The 18,783-nt window shown below is 36.9% G+C and overlaps 1 protein-coding gene across 1 annotated transcript; it reads right to left on the bottom strand.

The window, feature by feature from the left end:
* Nucleotides 1-239: 239 nt before the first annotated feature.
* Nucleotides 240-1,073, bottom strand: LOC149565123 (uncharacterized). Its single transcript, XM_089816271.1, has 2 exons — nucleotides 925-1,073; nucleotides 240-414 (listed from the first exon to the last, which is right to left on the bottom strand). Exons 1-2 carry the CDS (start codon nucleotides 1,071-1,073, stop codon nucleotides 240-242), a joined length of 324 nt encoding a protein of 107 aa, XP_089672397.1.
* Nucleotides 1,074-18,783: the final 17,710 nt, after the last annotated feature.

Genomic DNA, 18,783 nt, shown 5'->3' on the forward strand with positions numbered 1-18,783 from the left:
TACTCCAAATGACATCATTGATACCTCATGTTGCCTTCTGCTCAAAGCATCTGTGATAAAATTCTCCTTCCCTTTAATATAATAAACATCAAAGTCATACTCACACAAGAACTCCATCCAATGATGCTATCATGCATTCAGGTTTGGCTGAGTAAAGATATACTGCAAGCTCCTATGATCGCTATGCAACTCAAACCTGTGTCCCAAAAGAAAATGCCTCCAATGAACAAGGGCATGCACTATGACTGCAAGTTCCAAATCTTAGGGTAGTTAAGCTCGTGGTCCTTGAGTTTTCTAGACTCAAAAGCAATCACTCGACCATCCAACATTAACATTGCACCCATGCCTTCCAACAAAGCATCTATGCAAACCATGAAATCACCTACAAGATCAGGCACTGTAAGGATTGGTACACTGATCAAACACTCCTTAAAAGCATTAAATGCTACCTCACACTAGTTTGACCAAACAAACTTCTTCCCTTTCCTCTAAAGAGAAGTGATGGGATGGGCTACTCATGAGAAATCCTTCATGAAGCAATGGTAGTAACTCACCAATCCAATGAAACTACAAACCTCTGAGACATTAGTGGGTGCCAACAAATCCATGATAGCAAAAATCTTCTCTGGATCCACTATGATTCCATCACCAGTGATGATGTGTCCTAAATACTTCACCTTAGACTGGAAGAACCCATGTTTACTCAAGTTGACATACAATAGATGGTCTCTCAAACAGTACAAAACTTGACGTAAATAGACTTCATGCTCCTTCTCAGTCTTCCAATAGATCAATATGTCATCCAAGAATACAATGACACACTGATCGAGGTGAGTGTGAAATACACTATTAATCAAAATCATAAATATTGATGGCACATTGGTTAACCCAAAGGGTACAACCATGAACTCATAATGCCCATACCGTGTATGACAAGATGTTCGATGAATATTAGCCTCCTGGATATGAAGCTGATGGTATCCTGACTTCAGATCATTCTTTGAGAACACTCGTGCTCCCTTTATATGATCAAACAAATCATCTATCCTTGGCAAAGGATAACAATTCTTCATCGTTACCTTGTTCAATTATTGGTAATCGATGCACAAACATAACAAACTATCCTTCTTCTTCACGAAGATAACTAGTGCACCCCACAATGATACACTAGGACGAATATGGCCCTTGGCCAACAATTCCTCCAACTACAATCTAAGCTCACTCAACTCCTAAGCAGTCATGCAGTAAGGAGCTCATGAAATCACCTCCACTCGTGGTACAAGATCAATCTAAAAATCAAAGTCATGTTGTGGTGGCATACTTAGAATCTTATCAAGAAACACATCTACATACTCACAAAGGAGTGGGTGATCATCGAGTGTCACTATATGGCCTTTGGCTTCCTCGAGATCATAGAGAGACACAAGGAACAACTAGCAACCCTTCTGCACACTCTACTTCAACTAATTTGCTAAGATCATATGAAGCAAGACTGGTCTCTGGACTCCCAAAAGTTCCACTTGCCCACCTATGTCATTCACACATTGTACCACCTTGTGATGGCAATCAATATTTTCTTGATGGGTGGCTAACCAATCCATGCCCAACACAATGTCATACAATCCCAAAGGTAGAATGCGTAGATCCACTATGGTGGTGAAGGTTCCCAAATTCAAACAATAACTCCTAACCAACTGATGCAGGAGCATCAAGAGGTATAAGGGAAATCTTGTGTCATCCAAAAAAATGTACTTAGACTTAGTTTCTGTTTCATGTGTTTTCATTTCTAGATACCCATTTGGGTCAAATAAAGGTTCCAACTCTCACAGTTCCACTATTAGTGTTCTAGGTTAGAGTTTTTAATCACCTTGGGATACATGTAAATGCCGAAAAAATAGGAATATGTAATTGAGCCATCATTTTGGTGAACTAAAAGGTGAAAATTGGTTGAAAGATTGTCATTGTAATTTAGAGCATTCCAAAAAAAGAATTAGGTCAAAAGGCCCCACGGTTTGAAAGTTATCGTAGTTTTTCAATTTCTGGAGACATCCTAAGAATACTTCAAAGTCAGGTTAGGGGCATTAAATGACCTTGACCAAGGCCAAAAAATGGGGGATGAGTAGAGCTGGTCCATAGGGCTATAGAGAGCTTCGAGAGCTTTGCAAAAATGTAAATGGTTCGTCAATTGGAGCTACGGTTCAAAATTTATGCCTCTCAAAAACTTGGTTACCGTTTCTGGAATCTTCTAATTTTGTGCCGACTTCTAATGCGACTTCTAGAGCCTTCTATTTAGTTGGTGGATGCCTACTATCACTTTCTAGAATGTATTCCTAATCCTTAACCCTCTGGGGTCTATTTAAGAATATTTTTGGCATTGTAAAAGGTAGTTAGGAGTGGAGTTTGAGAGAAGGTATTGGGAGAAGAATTTATCTCCAGATTTATGCTATTGTAAGCCCATAGGGCATGTTTTGGAGTCTATTTCTCTGCATTAAGTGCACTGGCATATTTTTATAGTTAATAAAATTTTTCCTTTCCTATTGTGTCCATTTTGTGCTTGGTTCGTGTCCCCATCAAGTGGTATCAGAGCTAGTTTTCCTGAGTGTGTAGACAGAGCGCCGACTGTGAGGCAGTTTGCACCAAGACTGTGTGGTTGTGGGTTTGAGTTAAGAAGATGCCTCCATGAAGAGAGTGTGGTGGAAGGGTGGAAGGGCTGGACCTATTAATCCTAAGGAGGTTAGAGCCCTCCAAAGGCAAGTGCAAGAATTACAGGAGGAGCTCCGTAGGGGAACAAATGTTGCTGCAGGTGACAAAAGTGAGGATGACAATGAAGAAGAAGAAATTGGACTAGAAGGAGAATTTGATGGGCAAGTTCTAAATCAAGCAGAGGAAATGCTTTTTAGGCCCATTACTAAGTTTGAGAAAAGACATACAATTGATGTGGGTGTATTTTTAAGAAATTTGAAACCAGATGAGTTGATCAACTGGATCAATGAACTAGAAGAGTACTTTGAGTATGAGGATATGAGGGATCCAGATAGGGTTAAGTTTGCAAAGGCCAAACTATAGGGCCATGCCAAAATCTAGTGGCAAGAGGTTCAATTGGAAAGAAATAGAAGCGGAAAGGATAAGATCACAAGGTGGGATCACATGGTGGACAAATTGAAGAAGCAGTTCATTCTTGATGACTACGAGCTTGATTTGTTTAAGAAGATGCATGGGTTAAAGCAAGTAGGAAAATCAGTCCAGGAATATATAGAGGAGTTTTATTGACTTCTGCTTAGAGCAGGGCATGTAGAAGCAAATAAGGAGAAGGTTGCTCGTTATATCAGTGGGTTGCGACCTAGCATCCAGGAGGAATTAAGTCTGGTAAGAATGACCAACGTTGAAGAGGTATACTAGTTTGCCCTACAAGTTGAAGAGAAGCTAAATAAGAGGTTTGAAGGGAGACAAAGAGGGCATGGTCAAGGAGGAAGGGGTAGTGGTAGCTCATCTGGAGGCCAAAATGAAACCCACAAGAAAAATGAAGTGTAGTGCCTCTCCCATTTGACTTTTGTTAGTCATCCTGATGGATGCAACCTTGCTGATCTTTTGTTGTGATGGGATCATGATTGTGACCCTGAGTGGTGTACACCATCAAGGTGTTTCAATTTATGTTTCTGTATCAGTTGCTTTGATTATGCTTTTGACTGATCTATGAGATTATGATGTGATTTATGGTTCATTGAGGTTTGTGCCAGTGGTTACCAGGATCGATGTGGTATCAGGAGGTTGTTTTGTGATTACCTTGAGATGTGTACATAGATTGCACTATGTTCTATTACCATGCTACACTGGACTAGGTTCCTGTAGCAGTGGTTAGTCATGTTTATGACTGTGTTTGCTTATGTGTTTTTAATGCCTTTTTAATGCAGAGTAATCAATCATTATTAAATGCATATGTAATTAAATGGATTGTTCATGTGAGATTATTTGGTTATGTGCTGTGGACATTTACCTTGTTACATTTTTGATTAGAGAGATATTTGTTACTCATGTTATGTTTATATTTGAGAGGACCTGAGGGTTAGATGTTACATCTTGATTCTAGTATCATAGATTTTAGACTACTATGTTGTTTAGTTAATCATATTGCATGATGATGCCATTTTGAAATGACAGTGTGTTTTATGATGATATCTGGTTATCTGGTATTTGGACATACCTCTGATTTTGTTATGTGATGGATTTAATGCTATAGTTATTTACTTCATTCCTGCGTTGTTATGCTTTATGTGAATGTGAGTGATGTAAATAGATTATTTTAATATAATTAAATAAATGGTTAAATTAGGTGATTTAATGCACTTATTGCTTCGACTATGTTATTATATGCAATTTCACTTGATCATGTTGTTTAGTGTGCAAGATTTATATCCCTGGCAGTGGCACATGGAGTTAGTGATTCAGCCTTTCATATGTTACCAATGTCATCCTTATATGGTCAATGTATCCTTTATTAAAGTGTTTAAATTAAACCTTTCGGTGATTATTAAATCCGAACTCATTTGCATTATGTGATTATACCAGTAAGCATGTCTGTGCATTTAGAGGTTCACATTGTTGCGAAAGTTATTAAGGAGATTTATGTGTTTTTGGGTTTTCGAGCTTTTTAATTGATTTATTTTAATTTCTGGCAACTTTGCCATAGATGAATTCCTATTTATAGGAATAGCCTATTTTCGTTTGGGTCAATTCGGGGTTTAACTAGATTGGCTGGTTAAATGCCCTAATCAATTATTCAGCCGAAAAGTGAATAAGTATCCAAAGAGGAATTTAATTCCTCACTTCTCACTTTCAAATTGGAAAGTTGGAGAGTAAAACCCAAAATCCTCTTCATGAGGATTTACTGTTTTGTTCGTTGTGGAAGCTACGGGCGTGAGATCGTCGCAAGGTTGGGCTTGTTGGATCTAGCTTGGGGAAACCTTGGATTATCGCGATTTTCAGCTACTTCTGTGGGATATTTATTTTATGGTTCAGATTCCTGTTTTGCCCTTTTGGCTATGAGGTAGGGCTTTCCTGTTTTATTGTTTCTGCTCCATTTTTGCTTCTATTTTTGGTAGCCATTTGTTTGGAGGCTGAGAACTAGTGTTCCCCTCTATTTCTGTATGCTAGTTCTACACGGTTGGGCGGGTATGAACATTTTCCTATTTTTTGGGATGAGGGTTTGGGATTTTACATCGTTATGCTAGCCGTTTTTGCATATGGTGTCCAATTCTATTTATTTTTGGATTTTTGGGGTTTTTGAACCCAAAAGTCAAATGGGTTTTAATTTTGGAATTTTTCTAAAATTTGGGGTTTTTACCTCGTTTTGCGTGCTGCCCTATTTTTTTGGATTTTCTTGGCACAATGTGGGTCGTGGACTTGGATGATTCATTTGGATATCAGTCAGACGACTTCTGCACTTTTATGTTGCATTGGTATACGTGTCACACCCGTACTCTTGACTTTGTGTTCGGTTGAGTGATTTGTTACCTGTTATGGTTTCTTTTGGACCTTTGCTTTTGTTTTGTGAATGCTAAGATGTGTGTAGAATCCATACTCTCAGATTGAGGCCAGTTGAGTGAGTTCATGATGTTTGGTCTTGTTGCATCATTGAGATTCATGTAGAATCCATACTCTCGAATTGAGGCTGATTGAGTGATTTAATGATGTATGGTTTTTTTGGCTTTGGGATTCATGTAGAATCCATCCTTCCTATGTTGCTTTTAGTTGGGTGTTTTCTTTGCATTGTGTTCTCATTCCTGTCCTTGTGTTGTGATCTTCGTCATGGTGGTGCGCCACACACAAGTACGTGCACGTACATTTGTCGGGTGACTTGCGAGGCTCGATCTTCCATGATATTGTCGAAAGTTATGATCATTGGGGTTGGGATGGGAGTATGCATGCCCACGAGCACTTGTCGTAGGATAAGCATGGGTAGGGTAGGGTAGCATATGGAGGGGGCTTCTATCTCATAGCCCGACGATCATGACGCCATGGGTATGGCTGGGAGGAGCTTGATTAAGTGATAACTAAAGAAAATGTGTGACTGGTAATAAAACTTAAGATAATAAAACTTCGTGTGATGGTTCCAAGGGAGTACCTCAAGAGGGAAGTACCTTGTGAGAGTTTTCATACTTGATCCAAGCTTGGGCTTTTCGATGCCAAGCAACTCTCCATGATGTTAGTCCCTACATAGTAGCCTATTGAGTGTCTGACCAGGACCTGTACTCCTTGCATTGTCTTAGGTTCTTGGTTCAACCATCATACTGTCTAGCACGAGTATTAGCCATGGATGTTGTGATTTATGTGTGTTGGTGGTTGGGTCTTTATCTCCATCAACACAGTGGGTGTGAACCTATGGGTTCCATGTGGTTGGGAGGCGTAGCTACCTTCACCACTATTACAGATCGGTGTACAGAGACGATCTTTTTGTCCTAGTGCGACCATTGCTGGATGTCTTCACTTGGTACTTCGAGTTCTGGAGTATGCTTCCTTGTGATTTATGCTTTCATTGGGATGCTTGTATATCATGTTTAGATGATGTTATTTTATTTGACACATTCCCTTATTATGATGTTTAGCATATGATTAGATGCTGTGAATTGTTGTATTAGCGTATCTGTTGCTTATTGTTGTTTAGCATGTGATAGGTGATGTTATCTGCTGTAGGATTATATTATGCTTTTCTACTAGCATGTTATATTTCTTTATGCTTATATTGTTGCATGTTTTTAGTAGTGACATCCCTATTACAACAGTACCGACGATCTGGTCGGTGGTTTGGGATGTTACGTGCCGGGGATGGCTAGGACCCACGATGGTCTTATGATGCTATTGATAGTTGGGAGGATCTGTGCACTTAATTTGGTTATTTAGTTTCTTCTAGTATTTTTATTTACTGCAATGTTTATTTCAGTGTGTTCTTTGCTGCTGTAGTTTAGATGGTTAGATGTTCTCCTTTCTGTGTTGTTCTTGCACTCGAGTGTTCATTCCTTGAGCCTTTGTGGATTTGGTACTCCCTAGTGTGGAGGTTCTTTGCTCTATTTTTGGTCCTTTTTGCTTCTAGGAGTGTTGTCGTGTTTCTATGGGTGACATTTCGTCAGCATCGTGCGACATAAAAATGTATCGCATGCTCATACAAACTATGTCGTACGACACTATAAATTGTCACACGCCTTCTTGAGAAATGTCGTACAACACTGGAAAAGTGTCACACGCCTTCTTGAGAAATGTCACACGAGACTATGAAGTGTCACAAACCTTCTTGAGAAATGTCGTACGACACTGGAAGAGTGTCACACACCTTAAGGAGAAGTGTTGCCCTCCCTTAGTAAGAAGTGTCGCACAATTTTTTGTAAAAACCTATGCGGGTAGACAGCGGGCACTTTTCTTCATGGTCCAAACTTTCTGAGAGTTGTTTTGGATACCCTTTTGGGTGTTCTTCGACCCTATGTTGTTGCTTTTTGAATGCTGTCAGTTTCTCTTGAAATCTAGTTTTTGTGTTTCTGTTTATGTCTCTTGGGGTTTAAAATATATCGTTTAAGTATTACTTAAGATATATTTTAATATATGTGACAAATATTTTGAGTTAGGTTTCAGACCTCTCGGAGATAAGTTATGGATTCTAGGAAATTTTAGGGCTTCAGAAATCCAAACTTAGCCAATTTTTAGGGCTTCAAGATTTCAGGCTTAGCCAGATTTCAGGATTCTGCATTTTACCCTAGCTTGGTGTTTTGTTGATGAGTGGTTGTTTCTTGTGCCCTCATCATGTGAATTGTCGTTGTTGTCTTTGTTTGTGTGTGTCAGTTTGGTAGTGGAGTTTGGAGATTCATTGGTTGCCAAGATTGTGGAAAATTCTTCCGTTGCGATCATTGTGATCCCTGTATGATGTTGTCATGTGCATTCATACTTGTAAAAAATAAATTCTTGGCTTGTATTTCATCCTTGTTTCCAAGGATCTCCAGGCAGGGCATTACATGACGATGTGGGTACTAGCAGGAACCAGAGGAATGAGGGTTTCAATCGCTCCCATGATCAAGACTTTGGAAATCAGAGAGGAAGAGGTAGAGGACATGGACAAGGAAGAGGAGGCTTCCTTGGTACTTGTTTCCATTGCAATGAAGAAGGTCATCATGCCTTTGAATACCCTCAACGACAAGGAAGGACAGATAGGAGAGCTGAGGGTCAAGCTAGGGTTTCTCATGTGGATGAGGATGCACAGTCATCACATTCAGAGGATGCAGAAAGAGGAGAGACTTTAGTAAATGAAAGGGTCCTACTAAGTGGTGAGGTTGAACCAGGACAAAGAAGATTTCATACCAGGTGCAAGTGTGAGGATAAATGTTGTGATGTGATCATTGATGGTGGTAGCACTGATAACTTGGTATCAGAGGAGATGGTCTCTAAGCTGACACTTAAGAGGGAGAAACACCCCCAGCCCTGTCGAATTGCTTGGGTGAAAGATGATCATAAGGTCTTGGTAAGTGAACAATGTTTAGTGAAGTTCAAAATTGGGAGTTACCATGATGAAGTTCTTTGTGATGTTATTCCAATGGATGTTTGCCATCTATTTTTGGGTAGACCGTGGTAGTTTGATAGGCATGCAGTACATGATGATCATGCAAAGACATACTCTCTAACAAAGGATGGAGTTCACCAAAAATTGAAGTCCATGAAAAAGGAAGGAAAAAAGGTATGTAGGAGTGCTAGGATTTGTTTTGTTGATGGAAGGAAGTTTTTATATGGCATGAAACATCAGCGTATGTGCTATGCTTTGATCCCTAGGAAAGATAAAGAAGGTAATAATGAAATACCACTTGAAGTTTCAGATTTACTAGATGAGTTTGGAGATATCATCTCTAATAATGTTCCAGAAGGATTGCCACCGGTAAGGCAAATCAGTCATCAGATAGATTTAATCCCAGGAGCTAGTTTTCCTAACAAGGCTGCTCACAGGATGACTCCTACTGAAACTGAGGAGCTAAATAGATAGGTTTAGGAGCTATTGAAGAAGGGCTTGATTCGGGAGAGCCTGAGGCCATGTGTAGTACTTGCAGTACTGGCACCAAAGAAGGATGGAGAGTGGAGGATGTGTACAGACTCTCGAGCTATAAATAGGATAACCATCAAGTATCAGTTTCCTTTGCCAAGAATGGATGATCTTATGGACTGCTTGAGTGGAGCTCAATACTTCACAAAGATAGATCTCAAGAGTGGCTATCATCAGATACAGATACGAGAAGGAGATGAGTGGAAAACAACCGTGAAGACCAAGGAGGGTCTTTATGAGTGGTTAGTCATGCCCTTTGGATTGACAAATGCCCCAAGAACCTTCATGCAGGTTATGAATGAGGTACTTAAGAAGTTCTTGGGAAAATTTGTTATTGTCTATTTGGATGATATTTTAATTTTCAGCAAGATTTTGGAAGAACATTTATTGCATATTCATAGTGTCCTTGAAAGGTTAAGGGAAGAGAAATTGTTAATTAATCTGAAGAAGTGTACCTTTGCTAAAAAGGAATTAGTCTGCTTGGGGTTTGTTATATCACCTGAAGGTCTCAAAATGGATCCAAAGAAGGTTAAAGCCATCTTGGAATGACCTACTCCAAGGTCTGCTACTGAGGTAAGATCATTTCATGGTCTAGTTAGTTTTTACAAAAAGTTCATTAAGCATTTCAGTGGCATATGTGCACCCCTGACTGACACAATAAGAGGGGATAGAAAAGAGTTCAAATGGACTGCAATAGCTACGAGAAGTTTTGAAATGCTGAAGAAGAAGGTGATAGAACAACCTATGTTGGTACTTCTAGATTTTAAAAAGGTGTTCTAGGTGGATTGTGATGCTAGTGGCAGTGCTATTAGAGATGTATTGATCCAAGAAGGTAAGCCTATTGCATATTTTAGTAAAAAATTGAATGATGCGAAAAACAAGTACTCTATTTATGATCAAGAGTTCTATGCAATAGTTCAGGCCTTAAAGAAATGGAGGCATTATTTATTGCCAAAAGAATTTTTTTGGTATACTGATCATCAGGCATTACAGTAGCTAAATAGACAAGGTAAATTGAATCAGAGACATATGAAGTGGGTAGAGTTCTTGTAGAGCTATACATTTGTGTTGAAGCATAGAAGTGGAAAATGTAACAGGGTTGCAGATGCACTAACTAGGAGACAATTGTTGCTTACAGTAATGTAGGTTGAAGTAGTTGGGTCTGATGAACTCAAGAATCTGTACTCTAAGGATCCTGATTTTGCTAAAGCATGGAAAGCTTGTAAAGAGCCTGTTGCTGTAGACAGAACTAAGTGGTTAGACTATCTAATTCAAGATGGTATGTTATTCAAGGGTAGTCAATTATGCATTCCAAGGAGTTCCATGAGGGAAAATCTAATTAAGGAGAAACACAATGGAGGGATGGCAGGACATTTTGGTCGAGATAAGACCATTGCCATTCTCAAAAAACATTATTTTTGGCCTCAAATGTCACAGGATGTGAAGAAGTTTGTATAGAATTTCCAAATTTGTCAAGTTGCCAAGGGATCTAGTGACAATACTGGACTATATCAGCCATTTCCTATTCCATCAAAGCCATGGGAGGACATAAGTATGGACTTTGTTCTTGGATTGCCGAGGACACAAAGGGGTAATGACTCAGTATTTGTGGTGGTTGATAGGTTCTCCAAAATGGCACATTTAATTCCATGCCACAAAACTCATGATACTGTCCATAATGCAGACTTGTTTTTCGAAGAGGTGGTAAGACTACATGGTCTCCCAAGGAGTATAGTTTCTGATAGAGACACTAAATTTGTGGGGTATTTCTGGAGAACATTGTGGAAAAAGTTGAGAACAGACTTGAAATTTAGTTCCACACATCACCCGCAGACTGACGACCAAACATAAGTGGTAAACAGAAGTTTGGGCAATTTGCTGAGATGTTTAGTTGGGGATAAGCCCAAGGGATGAGATTTGATTCTACCACAAGCAGAGTTTTCTTACAATAACTCTGTAAATAGGAGTACTGCTAGATCACCATTCCAAATTGTATATGGAAGTAGCCCAAGGACTGCACCAGAATTGAGGAAGATAGAGCAAGGGGAGAGGACAAGTGCTGAAGCTGAAGAATTTGCTAAACATATCAAGTGTCTACATGGGGAGGTTCAGGCACACATTACCAAGATGAATCAAGACTATAAAGCTAGGGCTGATCAAAGGATAAGACATAAGTGATTCCAAGTAGGGGATCTAGTCATGGTACACTTACGAAAAGAAAGATTTCTAGCCGGTACTTACAACAAGCTGAAAATGAAGAAATTTGGCCTCTGCAAACTTTTGACGAAACATGACTTAGGAAATGCATATGAGGTGGAGTTGCCGAATGGTATTCACATTTCTCCTATTTTCAACATTTTAGACTTAACAGAGTATCATGATGATGGTGCAGATGAGGAGCCGATATTAGAGCCATGTCCAATTCCTACTACTAAGAAGGAGGAGATAGAAGACATTCTAGATCATCATGGGGGTAGGAGTACCAGACATAGGTAGTATGAAGAGTATTTGGTCAAGTGGAAAGGATAGCCAATCAAGGACTCAACCTGGATATCAACAACTTAGGTTTCCCATTTGGGATTTCCTCTACCATTCATAAAGTGACAGGGTCACTTTTCAATCTACCCTGGGTGTCTGATGTAGGAGCATCCAGAGGTATAAGGGAAATCTTGTGTCATCCAGAAAATATACTTAGACTTAGTTTCTGTTTCATGTGTTTTCATTTTTGGATACCCATTTGGGTCAAATAAAGGTTCCAACTCTCATAGTTCCACTATTAGTGTTCTGGGTTAGAGTTTATAATCACCTTAGGATATGTGTAAATGCCAAAAAAATAGAAGTATGTAATTGAGCCATCATTTTGGTGAACTAGAAGGTGTAAATTGGTCGAAATATTTTCATTGTAATTTAGAGCATTCCAAAAAAAGAATCAGGTCAAAAGGCCCCACGGTTTGAAAGTTATTGCAATTTTTCAATTTCTAGAGACATCCTAAGAATGCTTCAAAGTCAAGTTAGGGGAATTAAATGACCTCAAATAGGGACAAAAATTGGGGGACAAGTGGAGTTGGTCCATTAGGCTATAGAGCGCTTCGAGAGCTTTTCGAAAATGTAAACGGTTCGTCAATCAGAGCTACAGTTCAAAAGTTATGCCTCTTGGAAGTTTGATTACCGTTTTTGGATTCTTCTAATTTTGCGCCGACTTCTAATGTGACTTCTAGAACCTTCTATTTGGTTGGTGGATGCCTACTAGCACTTTCTAGAATGCATTCCTAATCCTAAACCCTTCGGGGTCTATTTAAGAACATTTCTAGCATTGTAAAAGGCAGTTAGGAGTGGAGTTTGAGAGAAGGTACTGGGAGAAGAATTTATCTCCAGATTTATGCTATTGTAAGCCCATAGGGCATGTTTTGGAGTCTATTTCTCTGCACTAATTGTACTAGCATATTTTTACAGTTAATAAAATTTTTCCTTTCCTGTTGTGTCCATTCTGTGCTTGGGTCGTGTCCCCATCACCAACGAGTCAATAGCCACCTTAGAACCCATGGCTAACTCAACCTACCACCTATCAACTTGACGCATTGCCACTAGCCCACATCACTAAACAAGAGATGGTGAAATGAAAGAATCAGAAGCACTAGAGTCAAAAAAAACTAAAGTTGAAATACCATGCAACATACCTATAGCCTTGACTATCGTACCTTGATGCTCAACTTGATGGTTGTCAATCACCACAAAGACTCTATGATTCCTACCCACATCTACTATGTAATGACCCCTTGTTAAGGATATCTCAAAATCCTTCAATTTATTATACTTGCACTATTTGATATTAATAATTGTATTAGGTAATATAGATTATACCCAACATTGCTTTATTATCTCTGATTCTAATTTCAATAATATAATCAACATATATGGTCCAATTCCTTTATTGTTTATTCCTTATGAAGAGTGTCCCATTTTATACATTCTTACTAATACTCTTATCAATTTGATGTCATGGAGTTTATCCGTTTTCTTATTCAAATTCCCTGTGAGATGGTGATATACTAATGGTTGGTTGGTTAATATTATTATTATTTTTATGTCTGATATATCAACATGAAAATATGATTTTTCTATCTAGATTTGGTAAGACTTCAGATTTGTATGAATGATTGCCTAATAAACTTGTTTAATAGTGGTTCTATAAGACCTTCTAATTAGAACACCATAGTCCCCTCCTCTTCCCTTGTTTGTCCTCTTGTTCTTTCTTGAGTTGACCTATTTATCAATAACATTTAATTTTAGAGTGTCCTTGAGATTCTCTTTTAGGACTTTAAGCTCTTAATCTATTTTAGTCATAGAGAATTGTATTATGCTCTTTATTCAATGATGTTGTCCTTTGTATACATAGTCTCTTTCAGTTAGTGTGTAGATATCTAATCCATTTTTTGGTGGCTCTAATTAATCAAGTATGAAATCCAGTTATATCAGACATATATTGGTTGGAATGCCTAGCTTTTTTTCACTGATTAATGTCCTTAATGAAATTATGTGCTCCTTGTAAGATTGTTGGCAGTAATGTCAGATGGTCAAGTTGTAGTCTGTCGCTTCCTTTGCAGTTGTTTGAGTATCCTCTACCATGTTTACTAGACACTATGCCCAATCCTTTCCCTTGTCTTTCCTTATATGTAGTGATTGTCGATAGTAAAGGATGTTGATGAGGATATTATATATATTGGCTAGGTCACTTTGGTAACTGGTCATTATAAAGTATTCTCTTCCTCTTATTTGTTGTTAACTTAGAATCCTTCTTCATTGGTTTTCTTTAGTGTTTGTGTGTACATATTGTCCTTTCCATCACCGTCATCTATAGCTTGTCTTTATTGTGCTAGGTATGTTACATGTTGACCTCCAGATCTACTTCTTTCCTTTGCTCATTATCTTGTGCTCTTCTTGCCTCCATAGCTATTGACTGGGTGCTTGATTTAGAATATGTTAATAAAAAATAATTGTATAAATCTGTATCAATATCTTGATCTCTACTCAATGCATTCATTGGAGCTTTTTGATCTAATTGCCTTCAATTCTAGTGATGATACCTGTAGAGAATGAATCGATTCATAATTCTGCCAAGATGTCTCCTATATGGAATGATGGTTTGTAAATATATCTTTTTCCTTCCTTGTTGTCCCTTCTTTTCATTGCTTATTCGTGGCTGACTATTCTTCTTCCATGTTAGGCTCCCGATGTGTGTGTGATTTTCCTGATTCTCTAAACTTCTAGTTATCCTCAATATGAATAGGCTATGATGGAGGAGTTTGATTGGTGTCTATACATCTATGTTCCCTCTTGGAGATGACTTTCTGAATGCTCCCTTCTTGGTGTGTGCCAGATGCTTGACCTCTATCAATATTTATTGTTTATCCTTCAATATTTTTCTTATTTGCAGTAAGTCAGATGGCTTCTTTTTTCCATTGCTCTCCCTTGTCTGATTCCATCCTTTTTTTCTCCCCCCCTTATTTCCCATAGCTTATCCTATTTTATGTTTGTGTTGAATGGAAGAAGTACGACCTTTCAAAGGTTTTCATCCATTATATTGTATGTTAACTATATGATTATTTATATTTATCATTTAGATATTATTATACATCATTATTGATATATTTTATAATATATTTATGTTGTAGATTTCAAAATTAATGATATTTATAATAATGATGATATTTGAAATATTATGTAATGTATTATATATTATTTCATTATAATATTACTTTAATCTTTTATTTATTATAAATATTATTGATTTTATTTGTAGTTATATATTTTCTTATTATTTAATCATTAATATAATTCTTATAATTGTTAAATTCAATCTCAAAAATGGGGAAATTATAGTCCGCCCTTCCCAAGATTGCTCGTCCTCAAGCAATTCAATATCTCCTCCTCGTGATCTGATTGATGCACCTTACTATAGCCCTATCACAATAATTACAATTTGGGATTAGACAATTGCAACTATAAATTTGAAGATCCCAAGATTTAATTTAAATTACTAAGAGCAATTTTTAAAAAAGGAACTTATCTGATTTGTTGTAGCACTTGTGATTCTCCTCTTGCTAAGTGTTGTTTCTTTTGAATGAGTAAATTGAGAATGCCCTTGATCTAATGTCGTTTCGCACTTCCTAAAAATGTTCATGATGTTTGGTACTCCTTAAGAACTTCCTTACTTTTGATACTCATTGAGACTTTCCTTGATTCTTGGCACTCACCAAGGAAAATATACTAGAATATATGAAAACATAAAGCATGCACAAAATATATATAATTAGTATATGAAGACACGATGCAGACACAAAGTATACACATTGATGCATGAAGACACAATGCAAGCATGAAGCATACACATGTTAGAACTGCATCTCATGTTAGTACTTCAAAAACTATGATAAGAATATATTCAATCTTGTAAGTCATTAGCTTATAAGATCCTAACTCCCAATTTAAACATTTCTTAAGGAGAAGTTGTGATCAGATGCTTAGCTCCTGGGGGAGTGCTTCCTGGGGCTCTAATTAATAGAACAACTATCCACTAGGCACCATCTTCTCACAATGCTTCTCTTTAAGACCTTATGGATAATCAATCTTGATATATCCATCCTTCCTAGGAGGGAGTTCTTCCTCATCCTAGGCCTTATGGATACCCACTCTGGGTGTATTCATCATTACATATGCATATGATTTTCCTTAACAGTATGAACTGTCCTTCAAAGAATACTTGATTCCCTGTCTTACTTCTTTAAGAGTATTCAATTATAGAATATCTTGTGAAATCATTCAAAGAGGTTGGCTCTCTACCTTAATTCCATATTAAGAATTATAATTGTCATCTCATTAGTGGCTACTTAGAGTAGTCTATTTATTCCTTCCATTGTTCTCAATAGATTTCATGCTCTGCAAGAATTTATCATTGACTTTTTTGTTGTGTCCTTTCCAATTTATCTAAATATATTGCTGAATTATAAATTCCTTTTTCTTGAATCATTCCTCTGACCAGTCCTTTTTATCAGTGTTCTTCTTTTGTATATGTTGTTGAGTATATTATTATGTCTTCAGATGGATGTTATTTGTTTAGATGACGATCAATACCAAATGAGTAATGTGTTGATGGACCTCATATTATTATTTTCCAAAGGACTAGTGTTCACTTCTTCTTCCACAAGTTTTCTAACATGTTATCCACCATTTCACTATAATGTTTTGTATAATTCAATCATATGTCTATCACAAAGTATCCACAATATTTTCACTTACTTCACCTTTATTGATGATTCTTTGTTCTTATATGTTGATTTTAAGACTCACCCTACAGGATGACAAGATCATGCTCTGACACCACTGTAATGACCCCTTGTTAAGGATATCTCGAAATCCTTCAATTTATTATACTTGCATTATTTGATATTAATAATTGTATTAGGTAATACAGATTATACCCAACATTGCTTTGTTATCTTTGATTCTAATTTCAATATTATAATCAACATATATGGTCCAATTCCTTTATTGTTTCTTCCTTATGAAGAGTGTCCCATTTTATACTTTCTTACTAATACTCTTATCAATTTGATGTCATGGAGTTTATCTATTTGCTTATTCGAATTCCCTATGAGATGGTGATATACTAATGGTTGGTTGGTTAATATTATTATTATTTTTATGTCTGATATATCAATGTAAAAATATGACTTTTCTATCTAGATCTAGTAAGACTTCAGATTTGTATGAATGATTGCCTGATAAACTTATTTAATAGTGGTTCTATAAGACCTTCCAATTATAACATTGTAATCCTCTCCTCTTCCCTTGTTTGTCCTCTTCTTCTTTCTTGTGTTGACCTGTTTGTCAATAACATTTAATTTTAGAATGTCCTTGTGATTCTCTTTCAAGACTTTAAGCTCTTAATCTATTTTAGTCACAAAGAATTGTATTATGCTCTTTACTTAATGATGTTGTCCTTTGTATACATAATCTCTTTCAGTTAGTGTGTAGATATCTAATCCATTTGTTGGTGGCTCTAATTAATCAAGTATGAAATCTAGTTATATCAGACATATATCTATTGGAATGTCTGGCTTTTTTTCACTGATTGATGTCCTTAATGAAATTATGTGCTCCTTGTAAGATTGTTGGCGGTAATGTTAGATGGTCAAGTCGTAGTCTGCAACTTCCTTTGTAGTTGTTTGAGTATCCTCCACCATGTTTACTGGATATTATGCCCAATCCTTTCCCTTGTCTTTCCTTATGCGTAGTGATTGTCGATAGTAAAGGATGCTGATGAGGATATTAGATATATTGGCTGGGTCACTTTGCTAACTAGTCATTATAAAGTATTCTCTTCCTCTTATTTTCTGTTAACCTAGAATCCTTATACATTGGTCTTCTTTGGCGTTTGCATGTATATATTTTCCTTTCCATCACTGTCATCTATAGCTTGCCTTTATTGTGCTAGGTATGTTGCATGTCGACCTCTGGATCTGCTTCTTTCCTTCACTCATTATCTTGTACTCTTCTTGCCTTCATAGCTATTAACTGGGTGCTTGATCTGATATATGTTAATCAAATATAATTGTATTAATCTGTATCAATATCTTGATCTCTACTCAATGCATTCATTGGAGCTTTCTGATCTGATTGTCTTCAATTCCAATGACGCTACCTATAGAGAATGAATCAATTCATAATTCTGTCGAGATGTCTCCTATATGGAATGATGGTTTGTAAATATCTCTTGTTCCTTCCTTATTGTCCCTTCTTTTCATTGCTTATTCGTGGCTGACTATTCTTCTTCCGTGTTAGACTCCTAGTGTGTGTGTGTGATTTCCTGATTCTGTAAACTTCTAATATCCTTGATATGAATAGGCTGTGATGGAGGAGTGTGATTGGTGTCTATACATCTATGTTCCCTCCTGGAGATGAATTTCTCAATGCTCCCTTCTCAGTGTGTTCCGGATGCTTGACCTGCATCAATATTTATTGTTTATCCTTCAACATTTTTCTTATCTGTAGTAAGTTGGATGTCTTATTTTTTCCATCGCTCTCCCTTCTCTGATTCCATCCTTTTTTTCTCCCCCCATTATTTCCCATAGCTTATCCTCTTTTATGTTTGTGTTGAATGGAAGAGGTACGACCTTTCAAGGGTTTCCATCCATTATATTGTATGTTAACTATATGATTTTTTATATTTATCATTTAGATATTATAATACATCATTATTGATATATTTTATAATATATTTATGTTGTAGATTTCCAAATTAATGATATTTATAATAATGATGATATTTGAAATATTATGTAATGTATTATATATTATTTAAATAATATATTATTTCATTATAATATTACTTTAATCTTTTATTTATTATAAATGTTATTGACTTTATTTCTAGTTATATATTTTCTTATTATTTAATCATTAATATAATTCTTATAATTATTAAATTCAATCTCAGAAATGGGGACATTACATCCTACAGTAGGCTCAAATCTTGTTGTGCCCTTAATAGGTCCAGTGGATGGTTTAATCAAACAATCATAAGATTTATGGCCAGGTTGGCCACAAGAAAAGCAATTTCCTCTAAAGCTGGAACCTGTTCCACAACCACCCTGAGTAGCACTAGGATAAGGTGCACTACCCCTACTCAAATTTTGCTAATTGCTTTGAGGAGG

This window comes from Cupressus sempervirens, chromosome 3 (assembly GCF_028749045.1).
Source record: "Cupressus sempervirens isolate cs-2001-9-10 chromosome 3, ASM2874904v1, whole genome shotgun sequence".
NCBI classification, from domain to species: Eukaryota; Viridiplantae; Streptophyta; class Pinopsida; order Cupressales; family Cupressaceae; genus Cupressus; species Cupressus sempervirens.

Coding starts and splice junctions, on each gene's coding strand:
- LOC149565123 (XM_089816271.1), bottom strand. CDS start 1,073: ATGAAGAATTGTTATCCTTTGCCAAGGATAGATGATTTGTTTGATCAT. Junction 415..924: donor CGAACATCTTGTCATACACG/GTATGGGCATTA, acceptor GTGTTTGATCAG/TGTACCAATCCTTACAGTGC.